At 47.1% G+C, this 23,011-nt stretch overlaps 1 protein-coding gene across 3 annotated transcripts in view; it reads right to left on the minus strand.

Annotated features, from left to right (window-relative positions):
- Nucleotides 1-23,011, minus strand: part of RB195_005127 (uncharacterized protein) — a gene marked incomplete at both ends in the record, with an annotated part of 52,615 nt that overhangs the window by 29,193 nt on the left and 411 nt on the right. For all 3 annotated transcript variants that reach the window (XM_064177436.1, XM_064177435.1, XM_064177437.1), the window contains 10 exons: nucleotides 8,823-8,941; nucleotides 9,006-9,138; nucleotides 10,604-10,656; nucleotides 10,718-10,862; nucleotides 12,497-12,585; nucleotides 12,644-12,737; nucleotides 12,798-12,894; nucleotides 14,527-14,574; nucleotides 18,689-18,748; nucleotides 18,804-18,845. In XM_064177436.1, coding sequence (XP_064034560.1) covers nucleotides 8,823-8,941; nucleotides 9,006-9,138; nucleotides 10,604-10,656; nucleotides 10,718-10,862; nucleotides 12,497-12,585; nucleotides 12,644-12,737; nucleotides 12,798-12,894; nucleotides 14,527-14,574; nucleotides 18,689-18,748; nucleotides 18,804-18,845 — 880 coding nt within the window. The remainder of the gene's footprint in view (nucleotides 1-8,822; nucleotides 8,942-9,005; nucleotides 9,139-10,603; nucleotides 10,657-10,717; nucleotides 10,863-12,496; nucleotides 12,586-12,643; nucleotides 12,738-12,797; nucleotides 12,895-14,526; nucleotides 14,575-18,688; nucleotides 18,749-18,803; nucleotides 18,846-23,011) is intronic.

The raw sequence follows: 23,011 nt of genomic DNA on the forward strand, positions 1-23,011 counted from the left end.
GGGGTGCGACGGGTCCATCGGCGTCGGATACCTATAGAAGGGGGTGCGACGGGTCCATCGGCGTCGGATACCTATAGAAGGGGGTGCGACGGGTCCATCGGCGCCAGATAGCCTTAGAAGGGGTGCGACGGGTCCACGGCGTCGGATACCTATAGAAGGGGGTGCGACGGGTCCATCGGCGCCAGATAGCCTTAGAAGGGGTGCGACGGGGCCATCGGCGCCAGATAGCCTATAGAAGGGGGTGCGACGGGTCCATCGGCGTCGGATAGCCTATAGAAGGGGGTGCGACGGGTCCATCGGCGCCGGATAGCCTATAGAAGGGGGTGCGACGGGTCCATCGGCGCCAGATAGCCTTAGAAGGGGGTGCGACGGGTCCATCGGCGTCGGATACCTATAGAAGGGGGTGCGACGGGTCCATCGGCGTCGGATAGCCTATAGAAGGGGTGCGACGGGTCCATCGGCGCCGGATAGCCTATAGAAGGGGGTGCGACGGGTCCAGACGTCGGATATACCTATAGAAGGGGGTGCGACGGGTCCATCGGCGCCAGATACCCTTAGAAGGGGGTGCGACGGGTCCATCGGCGTCGGATAGCGATAGAAGGGGGTGCGACGGGTCCATCGGCGTCAGATACCGATAGAAGGGGGTGCGACGGGTCCATCGGCGCCAGATAGCCTATAGAAGGGGGTGCGACGGGTCCATCGGCGTCGGATACCTATAGAAGGGGTGCGACGGGTCCATCGGCGCCAGATAGCCTATAGAAGGGGGTGCGACGGGTCCATCGGCGTCGGATAGCCTATAGAAGGGGGTGCGACGGGTCCATCGGCGCCAGATAGCCTATAGAAGGGGGTGCGACGGGTCCATCGGCGTCGGATACCTATAGAAGTGGGGTGCGACGGGTCCATCGGCGCCAGATAGCCTTAGAAGGGGGTGCGACGGGTCCATCGGCGTCGGATACCTATAGAAGGGGGGTGCGACGGGTCCATCGGCGCCGGATAGCCTATAGAAGGGGGTGCGACGGGTCCATCGGCGTCGGATACCTATAGAAGGGGGTGCGACGGGTCCATCGGCGCCAGATAGCCTTAGAAGGGGTGCGACGGGTCCATCGGCGTCGGATACCTATAGAAGGGGTGCGACGGGTCCATCGGCGCCAGATAGCCTTAGAAGGGGGTGCGACGGGTCCATCGGCGTCGGATAGCCTATAGAAGGGGGTGCGACGGGTCCATCGGCGTCGGATAGCCTATAGAAGGGGGTGCGACGGGTCCATCGGCGTCGGATAGCCTATAGAAGGGGGTGCGACGGGTCCATCGGCGTCGGATAGCCTATAGAAGGGGGTGCGACGGGTCCATCGGCGCCGGATAGCCTATAGAAGGGGGTGCGACGGGTCCATCGGCGTCGGATAGCCTATAGAAGGGGTGCGACGGGTCCATCGGCGTCGGATAGCCTATAGAAGGGGTGCGACGGGTCCATCGGCGCCGGATAGCCTATAGAAGGGGGTGCGACGGGTCCATCGGCGTCGGATAGCCTATAGAAGGGGGTGCGACGGGTCCATCGGCGTCGGATAGCCTATAGAAGGGGTGCGACGGGTCCATCGGCGTCGGATAGCCTATAGAAGGGGTGCGACGGGTCCATCGGCGCCGGATAGCCTTAGAAGGGGTGCGACGGGTCCATCGGCGTCGGATAGCCTATAGAAGGGGGTGCGACGGGTCCATCGGCGTCGGATAGCCTATAGAAGGGGGTGCGACGGGTCCATCGGCGCCAGATAGCCTTAGAAGGGGGTGCGACGGGTCCATCGGCGTCGGATACCTATAGAAGGGGGTGCGACGGGTCCATCGGCGCCAGATAGCCTTAGAAGGGGTGCGACGGGTCCATCGGCGTCGGATAGCCTATAGAAGGGGGTGCGACGGGTCCATCGGCGTCGGATAGCCTATAGAAGGGGTGCGACGGGTCCATCGGCGCCGGATAGCCTTAGAAGGGGGTGCGACGGGTCCATCGGCGTCGGATACCTATAGAAGGGGGTGCGACGGGTCCATCGGCGCCAGATAGCCTTAGAAGGGGGTGCGACGGGTCCATCGGCGTCGGATACCTATAGAAGGGGGTGCGACGGGTCCATCGGCGCCAGATAGCCTTAGAAGGGGTGCGACGGGTCCATCGGCGTCGGATAGCCTATAGAAGGGGGTGCGACGGGTCCATCGGCGTCGGATACCTATAGAAGGGGGTGCGACGGGTCCATCGGCGTCGGATACCTATAGAAGGGGGTGCGACGGGTCCATCGGCGCCGGATAGCCTTAGAAGGGGGTGCGACGGGTCCATCGGCGTCGGATACCTATAGAAGGGGGTGCGACGGGTCCATCGGCGCCAGATAGCCTTAGAAGGGGTGCGACGGGTCCATCGGCGTCGGATACCTATAGAAGGGGGTGCGACGGGTCCATCGGCGTCGGATAGCCTATAGAAGGGGGTGCGACGGGTCCATCGACGTCGGATAGCCTATAGAAGGGGGTGCGACGGGTCCATCGGCGCCAGATAGCCTTAGAAGGGGGTGCGACGGGTCCATCGGCGTCGGATAGCCTATAGAAGGGGGTGCGACGGGTCCATCGGCGTCGGATAGCCTATAGAAGGGGGTGCGACGGGTCCATCGGCGCCAGATAGCCTTAGAAGGGGGTGCGACGGGTCCATCGGCGTCGGATACCTATAGAAGGGGGTGCGACGGGTCCATCGGCGCCAGATAGCCTTAGAAGGGGGTGCGACGGGTCCATCGGCGTCGGATACCTATAGAAGGGGGTGCGACGGGTCCATCGGCGTCGGATAGCCTATAGAAGGGGTGCGACGGGTCCATCGGCGTCGGATAGCCTATAGAAGGGGGTGCGACGGGTCCATCGGCGCCAGATAGCCTTAGAAGGGGGTGCGACGGGTCCATCGGCGCCAGATACCTATAAAAGGGGGTGCGACGGGTCCATCGGCGCCATATACCTATAGAAGGGGGTGCGACGGGTCCATCGGCGCCGGATACCTTTAGAAGGGGTGCGACGGGTCCATCGGACGCCGGATAGCCTATAGAAGGGGGTGCGACGGGTCCAACGGCGCCGGATAGCCTATAGAAGGGGTGCGACGGGTCCATCGGCGAAAACTTAGAAGGGGTGCGACGGGTCCATCGGCGCCGGATAGCCTATAGAAGGGGTGCGACGGGTCCAACGGCGCCGGATACCTATAGAAGGGGGTGTGACGGGTCCACCGGCGCCAGATACCCTTAGAGAAGGGGTGCGACGGGTCCATCGGCGCCGGATAGCCTATAGAAGGGGGTGCGACGGGTCCATCGGCGCCGGATAGCCTATAGAAGGGGGTGCGACGGGTCCATCGGCGCCAGATAGCCATAAAAGGGTGCGACGGGTCCTCGGCGCCGGATACCTATAGAAGGGGGTGCGACAGGTCCATCGGCGCCAGATAGCCTTAGAAGGGGGTGCGACGGCGCCGGATACCTATAGAAGGGGTGCGACGGGTCCACGGCGTCGGATACCTATAGAAGGGGGTGCTACGGGTCCATCGGCGCCAGATAGCCTTAGAAGGGGTGCGACGGGTCCAAGACGTCGGATACCTATAGAAGGGGGTGCGACGGGTCCATCGGCGCCAGATAGCCTTAGAAGGGGGTGCGACGGGTCCACGGCGTCGGATACCTATAGAAGGGGGTGCGACGGGTCCATCGGCGCCAGATAGCCTTAGAAGGGGTGCGACGGGTCCATCGGCGTCGGATACCTATAGAAGGGGGTGCGACGGGTCCACGACGTCGGATACCTATAGAAGGGGGTGCGACGGGTCCATCGGCGCCAGATAGCCTTAGAAGGGGGTGCGACGGGTCCATCGGCGTCGGATACCTATAGAAGGGGGTGCGACGGGTCCATCGGCGCCAGATAGCCTTAGAGGGGGTGCGACGGGTCCATCGGCGTTGGATAGTCCTAGAAGCGCGCCAGCGCCGGATACCTATAGAAGGGGGTGCGACGGGTCCATCGGCGCCGGATAGCCTTAGAAGGGGGTGCGACGGGTCCATCGGCGTCGGATACCTATAGAAGGGGGTGCGACGGGTCCATCGGCGCCAGATAGCCTTAGAAGGGGGTGCGACGGGTCCATCGGCGCCAGATAGCCTTAAAAGGGGTGCGACGGGTCCAAGACGTCGGATACCTATAGAAGGGGGTGCGACGGGTCCATCGGCGCCAGATAGCCTTGGAAGGGGTGCGACGGGTCCATCGGCGTCGGATACCTATAGAAGGGGGTGCGACGGGTCCATCGGCGCCAGATAGCCTTAGAAGGGGGTGCGACGGGTCCATCGGCGTCGGATACCTATAGAAGGGGGTGCGACGGGTCCATCGGCGCCAGATAGCCTTAGAAGGGGGTGCGACGGGTCCATCGGCGTCGGATACCTATAGAAGGGGGTGCGACGGGTCCATCGGCGTCGGATACCTATAGAAGGGGGTGCGACGGGTCCATCGGCGCCGAATAGCCTATAGAAGGGGGTGCGACGGGTCCATCGGCGCCAGATAGCCTTAGAAGGGGGTGCGACGGGTCCATCGGCGCCAGATAGCCTTAGAAGGGGGTGCGACGGGTCCACGGCGTCGGATACCTATAGAAGGGGGTGCGACGGGTCCATCGGCGCCAGATAGCCTTAGAAGGGGGTGCGACGGGTCCATCGGCGTCGGATACCTATAGAAGGGGGTGCGACGGGTCCATAGACGTCGGATACCTATAGAAGGGGGTGCGACGGGTCCATCGGCGCCAGATAGCCTTAGAAGGGGGTGCGACGGGTCCATCGGCGTCGGATACCTATAGAAGGGGGTGCGACGGGTCCATCGGCGCCAGATATTTAGAGAAGGGGGTGGAACGGGTCCACCGGCGTTGCACTAGCGCGCCAGCGCCAGATACCTATAGAAGGGGGTGCGACGGGTCCATCGGCGCCAGATAGCCTTAGAAGGGGGTGCGACGGGTCCATCGGCGTCGGATACCTATAGAAGGGGGTGCGACGGGTCCATCGGCGCCAGATAGCCTATAGAAGGGGGTGCGACGGGTCCATCGGCGCCAGATAGCCTTAAAAGGGGGTGCGACGGGTCCAAGACGTCGGATACCTATAGAAGAGGGTGCGACGGGTCCATCGGCGCCAGATAGCCTTAGAGAAGGGGGTGGAACGGGTCCACCGGCGTTGCCTATAGAAGGGGTGCGACGGGTCCAGGCGCCGGATACCTATAGAAGGGGGTGCGACGGGTCCATCGGCGCCAGATAGCCTTAGAAGGGGGTGCGACGGGTCCATCGGCGTCGGATACCTATAGAAGGGGGTGCGACGGGTCCATCGGCGCCAGATAGCCTTAGAAGGGGGTGCGACGGGTCCATCGGCGCCAGATAGCCTTAGAAGGGGGTGCGACGGGTCCACGACGTCGGATACCTATAGAAGGGGGTGCGACGGGTCCATCGGCGCCAGATAGCCTTAAGAAGGGGGTGCGACGGGTCCATCGGCGTCGGATACCTATAGAAGGGGGTGCGACGGGTCCATCGGCGCCAGATAGCCATAGAAGGGGGTGCGACGGGTCCATCGGCGCCAGATAGCCTTAGAAGGGGGTGCGACGGGTCCACGGCGTCGGATACCTATAGAAGGGGGTGCGACGGGTCCATCGGCGTCGGATAGCCTTAGAAGGGGGTGCGACGGGTCCACCGGCACCAAATACCTATAGAAGGGGGTGCGACGGGTCCATCGGCGCCAGATAGCCTTAGAAGGGGGTGCGACGGGTCCATCGGCGCCAGATAGCCTTAGAAGGGGGTGCGACGGGTCCACGGCGTCGGATACCTATAGAAGGGGGTGCGACGGGTCCATCGGCGCCAGATAGCCTTAGAAGGGGGTGCGACGGGTCCATCGGCGTCGGATACCTATAGAAGGGGGTGCGACGGGTCCATCGGCGTCGGATACCTATAGAAGAGGGTCGCGGGTCCATCGGGTCCTTAAAAGGGGGTGCGACGGGTCCACGGCGTCGGATACCTATAGAAGGGGGTGCGACGGGTCCATCGGCGCCAGATAGCCTTAGAAGGGGGTGCGACGGGTCCATCGGTGCCAGATAGCCTTAGAAGGGGGTGCGACGGGTCCATCGGCGCCAGATAGCCTTAGAAGGGGGTGCGACGGGTCCATCGGCGTCGGATACCTATAGAAGGGGGTGCGACGGGTCCATCGGCGCCAGATAGCCTTAGAAGGGGGTGCGACGGGTCCACGACGTCGGATACCTATAGAAGGGGGTGCGACGGGTCCATCGGCGCCAGATAGCCTTAGAAGGGGGTGCGACGGGTCCATCGGCGTCGGATACCTATAGAAGAGGGTGCGACGGGTCCATCGGCGCCAGATAGCCTTAGAAGGGGGTGCGACGGGTCCATCGGCGTCGGATACCTATAGAAGGGGGTGCGACGGGTCCATCGGCGCCAGATAGCCTTAGAAGGGGGTGCGACGGGTCCACGGCGTCGGATACCTATAGAAGGAGGTGCGACGGGTCCACAGCGTCGGATTGCTATAGAAGGGGGTGCGACGGGTCCACCGGCACCAAATACCTATAGAAGGGGGTACGACGGGTCCAATGGCGTAGAGTTGGTGCACCGATGATAGATACCTTTAGAAGGGGGTGTGACGGGTCCAATGGCGTCGAGTTGGTGTGCCGGCGTCGTAAAGCTAGGGACGTTGTAAAAGTTTTATAGTTGTAACCACTTTCGGCGTTGCGCTCCACCTACTCGGCTCCGCTGTTCCTCAGAAACTGGATATACACGTTCAAACGGCTGCTTAAATAGTAGCAAGATGTTTATGTGATCTGACGTGGAACGTTATCTTTATCAGGAAGATGATGTCTTTCACGTAATTTTATGTTAAAACATCATTCTGTGATAAGTATTGGAGAAATCAGGAGGAAAACAAATATTTCGCGTAATACTTTTAAACTTTGTCTAGAATATATTGGTGTGGAGTGTTTGAAGCTGAGGTTCGAATGTTCTCCAAATGTAGAACTGACGCGTTGTGAAAGAAGACTATGAAATCTTTCGCTTTTAGTTATAATATAAAAAAAGGAAAAAAGACAATTGGAGATACACAAGTCCAATTTCTCAGAAAATGCCACTACTGTTAATTTTAATTGATAAGTGAAGGGGAGCGAAGCGAACACCGAAAGTCTGAAGTCCGGCTTTAGCCGGACGTTCAGACTGGTGCTAAAATAATGCATGAGAATTGATAAGCCATGTTAGAGAGGGAGTACAATAGGTATCGAATTGGGGGGATTCATTAAAGCACAACTCTCAAGCCCAATCAATCTTCACAAAATGAAACAACTGATTCACCGATGTTTTCCGTAAGCATAAATACTAACTGTTACGTTCATGATGACGGCGGGTGTAGTGTAGCAGTTCGAGGTTCTGCTTCCTGCACGATCGATCGGAGCTTCGAATCCGCACAAGCTCACCAAGCTTTTCATCACTCCGGAGTCGATTGGTACCAAACTTGTCTGGGAGGATAAAAACACAGACTTGACATATCGGTTAACCACTGCAAGTCATGGTATAGGCCAGTTACACGTTCGCAAACCTCAAACGATTCTGAATCGAAGTGAACGTGGGGGCGCATCCCTTGCGGATTGATTAACGCCAGACACTTTTTCCTTTATCCCTTATGTTCGTGAAGATCATACTATATATTAACGGACTTGGTCTTTCAGGTGTGTGCGTGTGTGAGTGGGTGCAACGGGGCCACCGGCGCCAAAATGGTGCGCTAGCGTCGCAGAGCGGTAAAATGGATGTGATGGGTTCCACGGCGACGGATTGGTATGCAATAACTTCGTGTGCATGTCGCAAAAGGTAAATGGGACGTTTCATATCCGTGGCCACTGTGCGCGTTGCTTTTCACCTCCATGACTCCTCCATGATTCTGTTTCCTTGCACGTTTGCTGCAGCTTGGTAGCATGCCTTCTTCAGAAAGTGGAAACACCCATGCAAACGGCTGCTTAAATTGCAGCCAACATTTTACATCTGATCTGACGTAGAACGTTATTTTTATCTATGTCTTGTGATAGTGTGCCTGCGAGGTTTTTATATGGAACTCTTTATTTGCCTGACGTTTCGGCTTTTTCGCCGTTACGTCTTCAGAGGCCTAAATAGAGGATGACTAGAGCAATGCTACGTTTATCCCGTCAAGTGTCACACTACCCTGGGTCAGTGTTTCGATAATCGTTCAGGGTAGTGAAAATCTTATCTTATCAGGGTAGTTATCTTTATCACTACGATGGTGTCGTTCAGGTCATTTTATGTTAAACATCATTCTGTGATAGCTGTTGTTGTTTGAGTATCACTCGAAGTGGGGGTTTTCTTCCTGTTAGGGAAAAGAGGAAGAAAACCCTACGTCGAGTGATCCTTTCAAATTGTTCTTATATTTTGTTAGTATCGAAGGATTGTTTGAAGCTGAAGTTTGCATATTCTCAGAATGTAGAACTGACGCGTTTAGACAGAAAACTATGAAATCTTTCGACTTTATTTATAGTAAAAAAAAAAGAAATAAACAGCAAAAATCCAAAATCTTGATTTTGGAGAAAATTAATCATTAATCACGACTATCAACTTTTGATTAATTTTGATTAATTGATCAGCGAAGGCGAGCCAAGAGAACATGACAAAAAAGTCTGAAGTCCGGTTTTTGCCGGACGTACAGACTGACATGTTGATATGGCTATAAGTTGTCGAAAAAATTGTTGATTACACTTTGTTGATTACACTTTGATTGTAATTTCTCATTGTCCGCAATGCAAATAATAATTGAAGAGTGACTCACTCTAAGCCTACAGTGTCTATCCAGCCTTTTGGAATAGTTCTGTTGGCCTTCATTCGATTACTTAGATATTTTACAATATAATCTGGAAGGCGAAATTTCTTCTTCAGTACAAATTCGGTCTGAATTCGAGAAACTGTGTACATTAACGACAACAGTATACAGTTAAGAAGTTTTGCTGCAGACATTATTAATTTTTTTTTCTTCAATGAACGTGTCGAATTCTCTGCTTTCCTTGTTGAACCAAGCTATATCGGGTGCAGGGCATGGATCTCCATTCCTAACACATACCATTGCTGTTGTTGCTGAGGTTTTGATACTGAAAGGAGAGCACTGTTATGAGAATGTCAAAAAGTCGCCAGTTTCATCTCATCGCATACAATTTCCTTGGTTTTTTTTTTAAACTTTCCTCGCTATCTGTAATTTTTTAAATAATAAACTAGGATTCCTAAAGTTCGATTAAGGCATCAAATTTATCCAGAGAAATTGCTCTGATTAAACTTGAGGTACCAATCTAGACATTCGCCGCTGAACTGCAACAATATCAATATGTTAGATTGTGAACTTGGAACTGCAACAAGGCACTCTAGCAGAAGAATAGTTAGAATAAGTATAGAAGGGTTATTCTAACTATTCTTCTGCTAGAGTGCCACCTCTGAATTAAATAACATTTAATCAGACTGCCTCTGCATAAGACAATTAAAGACAGTTTATCACGAAACCGACGCGGCATAGAAGCCCCAGGAAAACCGGGAGGTTCGGATTGTAGATTATGGGAACCAGCCTGGTTCCGCTCAACTTGTCCTGATGGTCGTAGAAGAACCCCGTGGAAGACGGCATTCTTTCCTGCGAAATCAACTGCAATGCACAACCCTTATGCACGCACGACGTCCACGAACGAACGGTCAGAGATCAATGATGTCTTCTCACCAGCCTATTCAAGTAAGACAAACGAATAGGTTGCTGAGGGATCGGAGCGCGTAGCGCGTAAAAAGGGACGAGTTCTAACAGAAACGTAGGAACAAACGTCGTCTCACTGCCGTTTTTCAGGAACTCGGGGAGCCTCGTTTCCGTAATCTACAACCCGAACTCTACGTTTCCCTTTGGACTTTCGAACCACGTCCATTTCGAGATACGATGTTTTTAAGAGAATAAATAGAATCTAGGAGTTTCCCTTAACGCGTCATTACCGTGCAACACTATCCTTCAGAGAAAAATCATTAGTCATTCAATAAGAACAGTATCAGACATACGAGCAATAACCCTACGATCTCCGGGTATCCTGCTACCGTCCATAATTTTTTTCCCTTCATCTAAAAATAAGCATCACTAATTACTTAATGGTTAGGCACTCACTGAAGCCGCTTTGGGAAAAAATAGTTTTATTTATCAACTCAATACGAGTATGAGGGTGATGTTCAAAATTCTGAGAAATGAATAAGGAAAAAATAAAATTATCTTTCGATATTTTTAGGTTTCGTTCTTTCAGGGATATTGACATCGATCAAACGAAAAATTAGTAAAAACTACTTCTTCCTAAAAATATAATAAAGATTTTTCTCGATATGTGCAGCGAACAGTCTGAATTTCTTCCGAAGGAGAACACACAGTGCACTCGTGCATCGGATCCCCTCCATAGCTTGTTCTTTCTATAGGAAAATTAATATTTAATTGGAGAACCTCCAAAAATAAAAGAAATTGGATTCCAGAAACTGGTTAGCGCACGAAAGTTCTGCTTATCCCATCTTCTCAGTTCTTAATTCCAGTAAAATGAATTTACTCACGACATTGGTTCGTTTCTGACTTTAGTTCCAAGTGTACGCAGCCAGTTGTGCGCCTAAACTTTACGTGGTGGATTTTCCTCATTTCAAAAAAAGGTGGAGTCGGATCTTTCCAACCAGTCCATCTGGGTATTGCAAGTAAACCATCATCATGGCGTAACTTGAGTACGTTCCCGCAGCAACGTCAGGCATCGTCAAAGAAATACACATTTGACCGTATCGAATGATGCTCTGTGGAGTATCACCAATGATCGACCTGCGCCTACAAAGCGGAAGAAAATGGTGTGTTTCATATGCATTTATTCCAGACTCACGAACGTGTAGCACAAGAGATTCCGCTACGACTGCACGGTCCGTCGATGGTCCGGAACCGCCCTAGAGCCCACCAATACTTTAATCTTTTCTCAGTCGACAAATTGGTGTCGTGCTCGTTAGGGAGGAAAAAACACTGACTTGACACTTCTAATCACTGGCGCAGTTCATGGTAAAGTTGCACATGGGTTCATAAAACTCAAACAATTCTGAATTGAAGTCGAGCTCGTAAGCTTCTCCCGAAAAGAGATAGATCAACTCCACGAACCAACAGTTCTCCTTTTTTAGTCTTGATTTCATCTCCAGTTTTAAAGATAAAGTGGATAAACTGCACGATGTTAATCAATCCCCATGAAGATGCTGCTACGCGTTCGACTTCAATCAAGAATCGTTCGAGGTTTTATGAACGCGTATGCCACCTACACAATGTGTTTCTATGTTTTTGAGGAGTTTGGCACCAAATGGTTGACTCCACAAGAATTAAAGACCTGGTTGGCTCTAGCCCGGGTACGAACTATCGGCGGTACAGTCGCGGAATCTTCTATTGAACCGTTACCCCCGGCAGAATGTCCATCTTTCTTTCTTCCTGGGTCTTAAAACATCGAAAAAAATGTCAGAATCCCACTGAAATACAGCCTGACGAAGATACGCGATCTTGGGTTCTTCAAAACATTCTTAGCGCAGTTCTTTAATGATATAGCGCATGTAGTGTATTATCTCGGTCACTCTTTCAAAAAACATTTTCCTTCTGGCTTCTTGAAGAGTGGAAAAGTACAGTGAACATGATGAAAACAAAGAAAACAAGGGAGATAACAATACGATAAGGGTAGAGGAGATTTCCGCCGGTAAAAGAGGACACTTAGACATAACAAGAAACAGAGAATAGTTCCGAACATCACTGTCTCACAAGAAATCCACTGCAGCTGCAGAGATTTACATTTGCAACTGTTGAGGGCATTGGTGGCAGATTGATGAAATTCGAATCAAAAAACAAAAGAACAAGAACCAAAAAAGTATCGGGGTGAAAGCGGTTGAGTTGAGGGTAAGGCGTAGTTTGGGAAAGCGGGGGAGGAGGGATGCGCACTCACTCGCGCTCTTATTTTTGAAAGTAAATAACTAAATCTGTCCGGGCACTAAAACCTATGCATTAGTCTTAGAGGATATATGACATGTAAGGTAGAACTATTAAGAGAAAAAAGGAAGATAGATATAAGAGTGGGGTGTCCCTCCTCCTCTCTCTCTTTCTTTCCCCTCAAATATACTTTTACTGAAGTTGATTGAAGAATAATGGGCCAACTCTAAGGTGACAGACGTCTTGAAAACAGTGAGAGCAAAAGTGAATCCCTAACCCGCATCCTTGCATCATTTTTGGACTCCATTTCTACTCAGAATGGAAAGGTCATCTAAAAACATAAGAATAGCAATGTAACGACTTTCATCTATATGCGTCTTTGTCAATTTGCCAATTTTGGAGTAGCTTTGCGATAGAAGACGCCCAGGTCACGTACCACCGAGAGAACTGAAGCACTATCAACTTATCCTTTTACAATCGCAGTAAATGTAACACCATGAAAATGTTCCCACTTCATGTATAAGGAGCAGTCGAGAATCTCGCTCATCACTGTGACCATCTTGTGTTTACTTTCATAATGTAAATCCTCAATTCGATGATGCTGAAAAGTCCGGTATTCTTCCCCAAAACCATGAAAAAAGACTACCTTAAAAACCTACCAATTCTATATAAGTTCGATCCTCAACGCTCACAATGTAGATCACAAGTAGAGCAATAATAATAGAAGTAAACACTAACGCAAACATAAAGAACCTACAGTATCCTCCTCATGCATATTATAAGAAGAATTGACAAAACAGCAATGTAACTAACTCGGGGGTGTAACCCTCTGTGGCATGTTCCTGAAGTTTCTCCTTCCTCCTTTCAGCTTCTTCGTACACCCGTCGCTTGTAGTCATCCGATAAGGATCCTGGCAATAAAGAAATCTTAAGAAATAAAGAAATGAAGATACAAAGACATCAGGAGGTTCATGAAAGCATCATAACAGATCTCGACTGTGCATTTTCAAGACGTCGAGAAGTATGCCAAATATTCAGACAAATTATAAATGAATAAACAACTAAACTAAGACAGTTTTGATAGATGTGGGCTTCAAAAAAAGGTGCGACTTCGTAATAACTGAAATGCTGATTTAAACACTCAAGAATCCCGGTGAAAGCACCACTTATTTCCATAGCGATGTCGCTATACATGAGTAACAGAGAAGTTTCCGCGCAAGTGAATCCTAATATCTGTAGACATTTCCACTACAACGGCATAGTCGGGTCAAAACCACATGAAGCACGCTGCACTTGCGTAAGCGATTGCGCTCGAAGCGAGGCGGTAAAGTTAGCGGTAATGATGGAGGTGGTACCATCGCTAGTTCCACTCGAACTTGTGCTGGCAAGGATCTCCCCACCTCAACCCCAATCGTTTTCCACAAAATCTGTAATCGTTTTCCACAAAATCTGATAATTCACATTTCCGGTGGAGTTAATCACTTTGCTCTTCATATTCCATGTTCAACGTCAAGCTTTCTCTTGAATCGTAGGAGAAGAAGTAGAATTTTTATTCAACGTCATCACTGCCATTGTGATCGTCGAACAAGAAAGATACATCCACAAAAAAGCTTAACGAACTCCAGCAGAACTTTCAAATAAAAAATCATATCAATATTTCTTGCAAGCAGTTGTCGTATCCGCAGTTAGCTCATTTGAGGAGATTTGTTCCCCGTGTTTTTTTTTTCGTACCCAGAAAAAGCTGAGAGAAACATCAATACGTCCACAAATCTATAAAATGGATTTGCACTGACAACTATATTTGAATAGCTACGGCGTTTCTTCTTCAAATCTGTATCCAAAGTCCTTAGTGAGCAGATAGGCTGTTTAACTATGGACATGAGGGGCCCATATGGTCTGACAGTAAACAGACTGAGACGGGCGACGAACGACTGTCGCTGGTAGCTTAATAGGATGGAATGGATGTGGATTAGATAGAAGATGTTGCGTCTATGGAACGATAATGGGCTCGCCAGTGAACGGTTTCGATTCATCTGCGCAGATCTAGAGCGGTCCTTTTAAATGGATTTTTTTTCCGCAGCTGGTTTTTTTTTTGCAATTGAAGCGATAGCGAAGTATTAAGTTCGTTTTTTTAAAAGGAAAGCAAAGCAAATTACTTGCGCAGTATGCACTACATGTGAGCAAAATTAGGTTCAAATCTGAAAGTAGGATGAGATTTGTATACGGGACTTATATGTATGTGCAACACGGAAATCAAACTTAGATTAGGTTGCCCCAGCAGTTTCTTCCCCAGTTTTCTGATGTCTTTGATTTCCGTTCAACAACAAAGGTACTCCAATCAACAACATATTCAGTAGATATAACAGTCACTAGTCTATGACGTGATAGATTCTGTTGATTCCTTAGGCCTAGGTCGCAGCTTGATAGGGTTGTTTCAAAAATATTGACAACCGTGAATAGAAAAACTTAATTGACAGCCTAATGCTACCAGCGCTACCATTCAGTTTTTAGTCTCGAACATTAGGAAGAAGATCAACACTCACTCTTATAATCCTCAGCACTGTCCGTCGCGCTCTTGGAGTGGCCAGGATCTGAAAACTCGTCCAGTTGACGACTGCAAGAAAACACACTTAGCTCAATGTATAAGACAAAAGAATGTGTGCAAGGGGTGTTTATGATGGTGCGGATGTGAATACATGTATAAAAAGTAAAATACATCTGCACTTCCCATAAATCTCGTAAATCCTCATTGGCTAAATTAATGGAAGTTACTAGTTAAGTTAAGTCTACAAGTTATCCTCCTAAAAGGTGAAAGAAACCAAAATAATAATCTGTATTATCTAATAAAAGTTAAAGGATAAAGTTTTTGGCGTTAATAAATAAGCATGGGATGCGCCTCCACGTTCACTTCATTTTAGAATCGTTTGAAGTTTTACGAACGTTTAACTGGTCCATACAATGACTTGCGGTGGATAGCGTCAAGTCAGTGTTTCTATCCTCCCAGACAAGCCTGGTACCACTTCCAAAGCCAAATCCTCAAGAGATGAAAGGTGACAATTAAAGTTTGAAGGATACAGAGAATCTCATTGCATAACCTCTTTCGATCTTTCTTTTTTCCACTTTTGATTTCAGGTACTTTTTTTGCTTAAGAGGTAAATTTCTATTACGCAGAACTTCTCGTGTTGTGTAGATGATGGAACAGGTGAGTAGGAAGCGTGCGGTTGAAGAGACGCAGAGAAATACTTCCGGGTTTACGGCTCTTTCGCGTTAGGATTTCTTCTAGATTATTTCACTGTAGATATCCACGTTGTATGTTCCATTTAACATTTTTATAGATGTCTTCCAACTTAAAAAATGTATTTTTTTCCATCTACGACTGTATTCGGAAGCTTAAAATTTTTTCCCGAGTCTTGTCGCTAACCAACCTTCTAATACGCCCTAGTGCTCACCAAGCCTTTCATCCCTCCGGGGTCGATAAATTGGTAACGGACTTGTCTGGTAGGATAAGAACACTGACTTGACACATCGGCTAGCGACCGCAAGTCATTGTATGGCCAGTTACACGTTCGCGAAGCTCAAACGATTCTGAATTGAAGTGAACGTGGGGGCGCATCCCAAGCGGATTGATAAACGCCAGAAACTTCAAACTTTTAAACTTTAACCAACTTTCTCTCCAGAAGGGTTCTTTTAGAAATCATGTGAAGGAAAACTAGGAGGCACTCGTGAAAACATGAAAATAAGATTTTTGGCAGTAATTTCTTTCCAAGCCATAGTATTAAAATCATAAAGAGTCCGGTTGCTTCTTCTACTCTTTTTCCTGGCCATTGTTGCAACATTTCCCGACCAACGGTAACCGCAAACCACCGAGCAACCGACTTGACACGACATTTGCTGTGAGTATAATTGCTGGATCTGGAGGAGGTCCTAGTCATTATGTCGGCCGTGGTTTTCTGTCACAAAACCGCTACGAGTATTGTTTTCCACCAGTTTACGTAACACACATAGTTAGGGCCCTAACGATTAATTAAGTAACTTTTTGATTTCATAATTACTACCAGCTTCAACGTCCGGCTGAAGCCGGACTTCAGGCTTATTTTGGTGTTCGTTTCGCTCGCCTTCACCGATCAATAAGAAATAACAGAAATAACAGTGGCCACATTTTTGGAAAATTATAATCTTTTTTCTACCAGCGCTTTCTTCATTTTTTTTTACCCGACAGTTTTAGCATAGATGAAAGATTCTATGGTTTTTCCCTAAACGCTCAGCTCTCTATTTGGAGAGCAATCCAGCTTACAGCAATGTTACATCTATGTTTCTCTCAAACCTCCACAATTTGGAAACATCATTCGGAGTATGAGTTTCCTCCGTTCTCAGCTATTAGCAAAGAATGATGTGCTAACATAGAATGACGTGAATATCACTATCGTAGTGATAAAAATAACTTTTTTTGCAGTTCTCTATGACCCAAATTATACAATATGGGAACGATGTTTACTTGATTTTCGAAGCCAGCATTCTTTTTTTCTTAGAAAATGTTTCCATCTCCTCGGGAAGCAGTTTCGGAAAAACATAGATATTTTCCACATATTTCATTTTATCATTAAATACCTCCAATCTTCATGGAAATAAAGAAAATATTTTGTTCTCAGATTTTGCTTTTAATGCACTTTCGTCTCCATTTAGAACACTTTTTTTTTACTTTCATTTACTATGTTTATTTATATTTATTGTTTGTATATTTTTATTTACATTTATATGAAGGAAAATTATTGAAGTGTTTTTCGTGCTTTTTGACATCGGCGAATTTTTTTAAGCCTATGGGTTACATTTTTCCAGAAATTTTCAGGAGAGAATTCACGTATTAGCTGTTTATATACTGTAATTTAATAATTTTATCCCGAATTTTCGGTCTTTTATATTTAGCTTGCGATTGTTTTTACATTTTTTGATTCAAAGACTTAAGTTAAGTTAATTCATAGCTCTATTTCCTGTTGGCGACACTTCCATTATGTACTTAGGAGCTCTGGAAGGCAACTATGCAACGCCTCATTGGCTCAGGGGCAGAGCGTCTGTCTAGTAAACAGAAGGTCGCTGGTTCGATTCCAGCATGAGGCATTCGTTTTCATGTTGTAGAAAATAATGTGGTTATTTCCTGTTGCTTTCAATTCGTGATGCAGCACTTTTCATTACGTCACCTTCTACAATACTAATCATCAGTGTTATTTCCGTCTATTCGTTTTCTCTTTACCTCTTTCTGGTTCTCAATTATTAGGATTCTATTTGATATTTTTCCCTTGAAACTGATATATTCTAGTCGACGATTTCAAACTAATTCACGGCTAACTTGAGAGTTACTGTCATTTTACTATAAAAGTAATGTCCGTCTAGACATTATCCACTAAAGTAATAACTCTAAGGACAATCGCTGTCGGCGCAGCTTTGATTACTCATAAACTAAGCGCTATTGGTGGCGAAGTGTCTTTTACCCCTCCACACCACAAATTCTTCTCATAACTCGTGGAACTAGAACTTTGACAGCAGAATAAAACCTCTAAATGAAAGATAAAGCTTCAGATAAAGTTTCAGTTTCTGGAAAACTTTGAAGTATGAAACCGTCTAGATTTTCGGATCGGAACAACAAGATCGGGTCACTCGTTTTTAACCCCTCCTTACCAACTATTCACTGAAATCATTATGGGTCACCAAATTATGAATGGTGGTCAAGCTTTGTTTGCGACCGAGGTGATGATAAGACTGCTGATAAGCGGATTCGTCGCGCTTGCGCCCAACGGTCTCACTTTGCCGATGTTTGGATGTCACTCGCTTGACAAAGGTAAACATGCATAGGTCACTAGACAAATATTTCAAATAATGTCAGCAAACTTGTGCCGTTTGATGTAGATCTCAGCTAGAAGGACCAGGATTTTGGGATTTACGAAAAATAAAAGAAGCCAACCGTTTCCCTTCACTAACTTTTTTTATTTTCTTTGATCAACCTGATCGAATTCACAATGGTAGAAAACTAAATGAAATTTTAGCACCGAAAAGATTTGCCTCATACTGGACTCGAACCAGTGGCCTTCTGTTTACAAGACAGACGCCCTGTCCCCTGGGCCAATGAGGCATCTGCGCGTCGCCATAGCGAAAACTGCTCACAAGTGACTCATTCCCCTCTCCTATACTTCAAAAATTGAGCGTTTTAGTGAAATGGTGTCACTGAAGCCCTCTTTGCGACCATGCAGAGTCTCACCGCTCAGAAACGTCCCCTCTGTTAAAGTATATAACGTTTCTAATTGCGAGGACGTCACAGCGAAGCGCGAAGACGTCGCGTGCGATCCTCACGCGACGTCTCCAAGCGGCGCGGCGACCAGCCTTGTCAAAACCCTTTCAGGTTTTAAAAATATTCTGGTTTCTTCCGCATATTCGTGTAGTGTAAAGCACGATTTATGTCACAGCAATGGCTGTTGTGTTTTATTTTTGAGAATATCTCATTGTTCCCAGATCAGTACATCCATATCATTTGCAGTTATGACTCAAGAATCGTTGAAAAGTCGCTGAACTAGGAAAAACACTCCACAGTCATTGGAAAATGTCCTTCGAGTGGCTGGGTGAAGTTGGCTCCGTTCCAAGAGAAAGGGAATAGTGAACAGAAAATAAGTAAATATTAACTTAATATTTTTGAAGTGTGAACTAGATGCCACTCACAAATCGCTAGATGCTCTCCACTTCCCGTTTCGTGATGATAAATAGTCTGTCGCCTCACTCCTAAAAATGCGCTTGTCATTTTTCAGAGACGATGAGATATGAAAACTGAACTAACGTTGCTTCTTCTGCTTAGAAAGTGGAACCGACGATGCCGTACCTGAAAATGAAGAACAAGTTTTCGGTACTAGAATATCTTCTTCACACTAAGGCTTTTCCGTCTGGAAACAAAACAAAAGAAAGAAGGTGCAAAACAACAACAAACAAAACAAAAGAACGGCAATGTTGCAGAATGGAAAATGAGAGGAAATGCTGTTTACTCTGTAGAGAACTTAGTGCATTCAATCGCTCTCTCCTCTCTACTTGAAATCTTTATATTGTGAATGCTACTTGAGTTTCCTTGTTTGGCAAATGCCTACCTGTTTTGGTGAAACTTTAGTCTATTTGATGAGATGTTTCCACATTCTAATCTTTATCAAAGGCCAGAAAATGATTCAAGGTTTCTGATAATACCCCTAACCTCTCAATCTCCTCTTCATCCTTACCAAGCACTGGTATCGCCCCAAATATACAACGCATAAACTTCAAACAGGAAATGACAAACTGACCAGTCTCACAGGTGAGCGGGGCTGGTGAACCACCCCGTTCTCACAGATTGACACCCAAAGCGAGTGCGATCTACACTGTGTAGCATCTTCATGTATAGTCGGGTCAAAACGACATTCTTTCCAGGGTTCCAGTACGCTCCTAACCGCTACGGTCCACCGCACCGCTTCAAGAGAAGCAGCATACGCAATTGCACCGTGGTTTTTGTCTATACCCTACTATACTTTTGCCTGGAACGTGTTGAGGAACTACAGGTGGGAAAATCTTATAGTCCATGGAGTGTTAGGGGCTCGTAATAATAATAGGCATTTGAAGTATTCTGGATTTCTATCGGGAATCCATCCGTGAATGACGAAAATGATCTTTTATCTACTACTAGTCACTTATTGTATAGTAGGATCAAAACGACATGAATTACGCACGCAATTGCGTACGCGGCTTCTCTCGAGCCGCTTCGGTGGAGAGGGACAGGTCTAGTAGCGTAGAATTGGTGCACTGGCGCTGAGGGATGAGCGGGTCCAACTTCGTCGAATTAGCGCGCCGGTACTGCAAAGCACTGAGAAGAACTCTTCTGTACGAGATTGATGTGACGACGCCCGAAATTGGAATTACTAGGATTATTTTGCATCAACACTGCGCAACAATTTGAAGTGGTTTTGATGTAAAGTAAATGGGACACTGCAAATCGTTTTATGGTCGTGGCAACTGCTTGCATTCTCATGTCGCCTCACCATGTACGTTTCATCAAAACTTTGCTGGCGAAAGAAGAAAACATAAAACGACTCAGTGGATCCATTTCTTGATTGATACCAGCGTATTTTTGCCTCTCTCCCTTTCGAGACATCACGTGAATCTGGACACGTTCTGCCAGAGAAGACTCACCAGCCATTACCTAGCGCATTCTAGGAAAATCTTTCAACATGAATCAACTTGTATAGCGTAAACACCCTACAGAACAAATTAGCAACTTTGATTGTCCCCTCGGCAATAAATGTTGCAGTGTTTTTCTTTTCTTTATGGCTGTTTTTGTAGTAAGTATCACCTACTTCTTTTTTTTTTGAGTATCTAAATAAGTATAGAGTCGCCATGCTTTAAATAATCATAACTGCTCGAAGAAGATCCCGATTTCAAAAACTAAGAAGCTCGAAATTTACTCGATGAAAATAAAAGCTTGAAAATAGCGCAACTATCTCCACACGTTTTGGCAACTATACCATTGCATTCGGCAAACGCACCTTAACTGCGCACTAAATGAGAAAGATTGTAGATGACAGTTGAGTAGAAGCCTACTAGTAGACATACCGACGAGCACTCAAAAGAGGTACTCAGACTGACTTGGATAGCAAAACAGCCTGCTCATATGTTGTTTATATCATGTATGGTGTCATTTATTCATATACACACATAGGGGTCTATTCCACAACACCCCTCTTTCAACATAATTGCATCTTTTTCGCTGGATCTATGTTGAGGCGAAGACAGCGACCGAATGAGGCGTCGTGGAACAATCGGACGCGGCGATACCGAATTTGTTTCGACTACTTGAGTTGCCGAGTTGTACATTGGCAAATCAAGCATGTGCAGCAGTTGGTTGAATTTGTGTTTTTTGTAATTGCTGATGTGCAGGATCATAGTGAGTCTCCACAGAACATGGAATATACGGAACCCCTAATTTGTCCTATAATGATTACTGGCGCCCCGGTACTCCAATAAATCATAGTCCTTAACGGTGACAGCATCGCCGAAAATGTGCTGTCAAAGTGATGTTGCGCAGTCCAACATTAGTCTGGGTATTTTTTATTTAGGCAAAGGACAGCTGATTTGGTCCAGAAGACAGAAGACATGCATGGCGTTGATAGTAAGTCATCAGAAGAATTTGAAGTGCGTCGGCCTTTGGTTCCTTCCATTCTAACTTTGAGGGTCCTTGCTCGAAAAGAACACTCACTTGTTCATTGCTTCTAGATTGGAACGCTTAAGATTATGTGAAGCAGTTGCTAAAGAATATGTATACTTCTATGAGCTCAGCGAAAGTCGTGCAACGATAATGCGTTGGCTGTGTTCCATTGTCTGTGATAGGTGTATATGGATTTCCTAACTGTGCGAACATATTCTCCATGACGATGGAAGTTGCAAACGCTAAAATCGGACAGCTTGGACGATTTTGGTCCATTCGATGAAGGCAACGAGGAGGTGTACTTGTGTCCTCCGAGAGGTGCCGCAAAGCAAGCTTGGACTCGTGTCCATGACAAATCAACCTCGTACACGGCTCTACTAAAGAAAACAATTATTGAAACACAAATCATTCAATTCAACAGCGTTCAGCGCCAGTAAACATTGTAGCAAGCAACATCATAATCATTTTTTCCCTGGAGGTCCACTGTGAAGTGACTGCAGCGTTATGCATGATGATGCAGGCGAGTCGTTGTCGTTGCAAGTCGTTTGGGACAGTAAGCGTTTTCTGACGGTTGTTGTTGTGCCGAAAGGAAAAAAATGCAATCAATATTGAATCAGAGTCGGTTTCAGCATAGCTGATTACATCCCTGAGAAGACGAGATGTTGTTGCTATCCAGGGTAACGAAAGAAATAGGAAGTTGATTACATCATGATCACCCGTTGTTGTAGTCGATAGTAAAACCGTCACAACCAGACAAACACAGTGCCAGAAGTATTCGATGACTCGAGCAGCAAAATAGTCCGCCTTGTCTATAAAAGTTGTTGATTGTGAATGATGTCATATGTTAAACACATATATCCTAATCTACAACAACAATTTAGAGCCTTTCTAGCTTAAGCTGAAGGCATTTGTACTTGTTCTTTCAAAGACAAATATCGTCACATGCAGTCATCACGTCGGCTGAAAATCAAGAACAGTACAGGTTTAAAACAAAGTTTAAATATCAATAATTTGTAGAGTAGTCCACGCTATCTTAGTTTTAAATGTGTACCGCTCAATCAATTTGAGCAAATTTCGTTTGACACGATCCATATTGAACTGCTCAGCAATGTACGGCTAACTTTTAAGCCTGCGTCGAGCATGGTTTTAGTGGTGAGAGAAACTTGTCTACTCTCCATCAATAACGAAACACCTCCATTCAAGTGCATTCTTAATCACAGCAGAAGCAACAAAAAATGATATTCACCCCTACGACAATGCTTCCGGGTCGTTAACGCACTTTCAGTGGCGGAGAATATCAGCGGAGTGATATTTCAGAGTTGAAAGGGGATGAAGGGAAGCATTCCAAGATGCCGAGAACAGCTCAGCATTAATGCCAGAAGTGAAAATACAAAATACGGTGCATGTTTATAAGTAAACAACACCAGAATCAACAGAACAAGAACTCAACAGTCGCTGATTTCCCGAGTAAGACAATCAAATGGACCGTCACTTACCTCAACATATGCTGTGAACACGTAATAATCCTGCAAATATCTGACCGAGAAATAACGGAGTCCCATTACAATCGATGTCCACTGCAGATGAAATTGCTACCACAAATGTGCGTTGCCATCGCCATTTCGCAATCGCCCTACGGCGTCAGCGCGGAAGATAGCCCCAAAGTCAAAGTGTCTTCGCCTTTTCCATTTGTAGAAATTGCAGAAAAAAAACCAAAAACTTAGTGAATGAAGACTTTTACATTCTAGACGTTTGATAACCTCCTTCAATGAAACAACATGCGTCTCAACCAGGTTCCCGTCTTGATGCTTTTAGACCGAAGAACT

Source organism: Necator americanus, chromosome I, assembly GCF_031761385.1.
Source record: "Necator americanus strain Aroian chromosome I, whole genome shotgun sequence".
Taxonomy (NCBI): domain Eukaryota; kingdom Metazoa; phylum Nematoda; class Chromadorea; order Rhabditida; family Ancylostomatidae; genus Necator; species Necator americanus.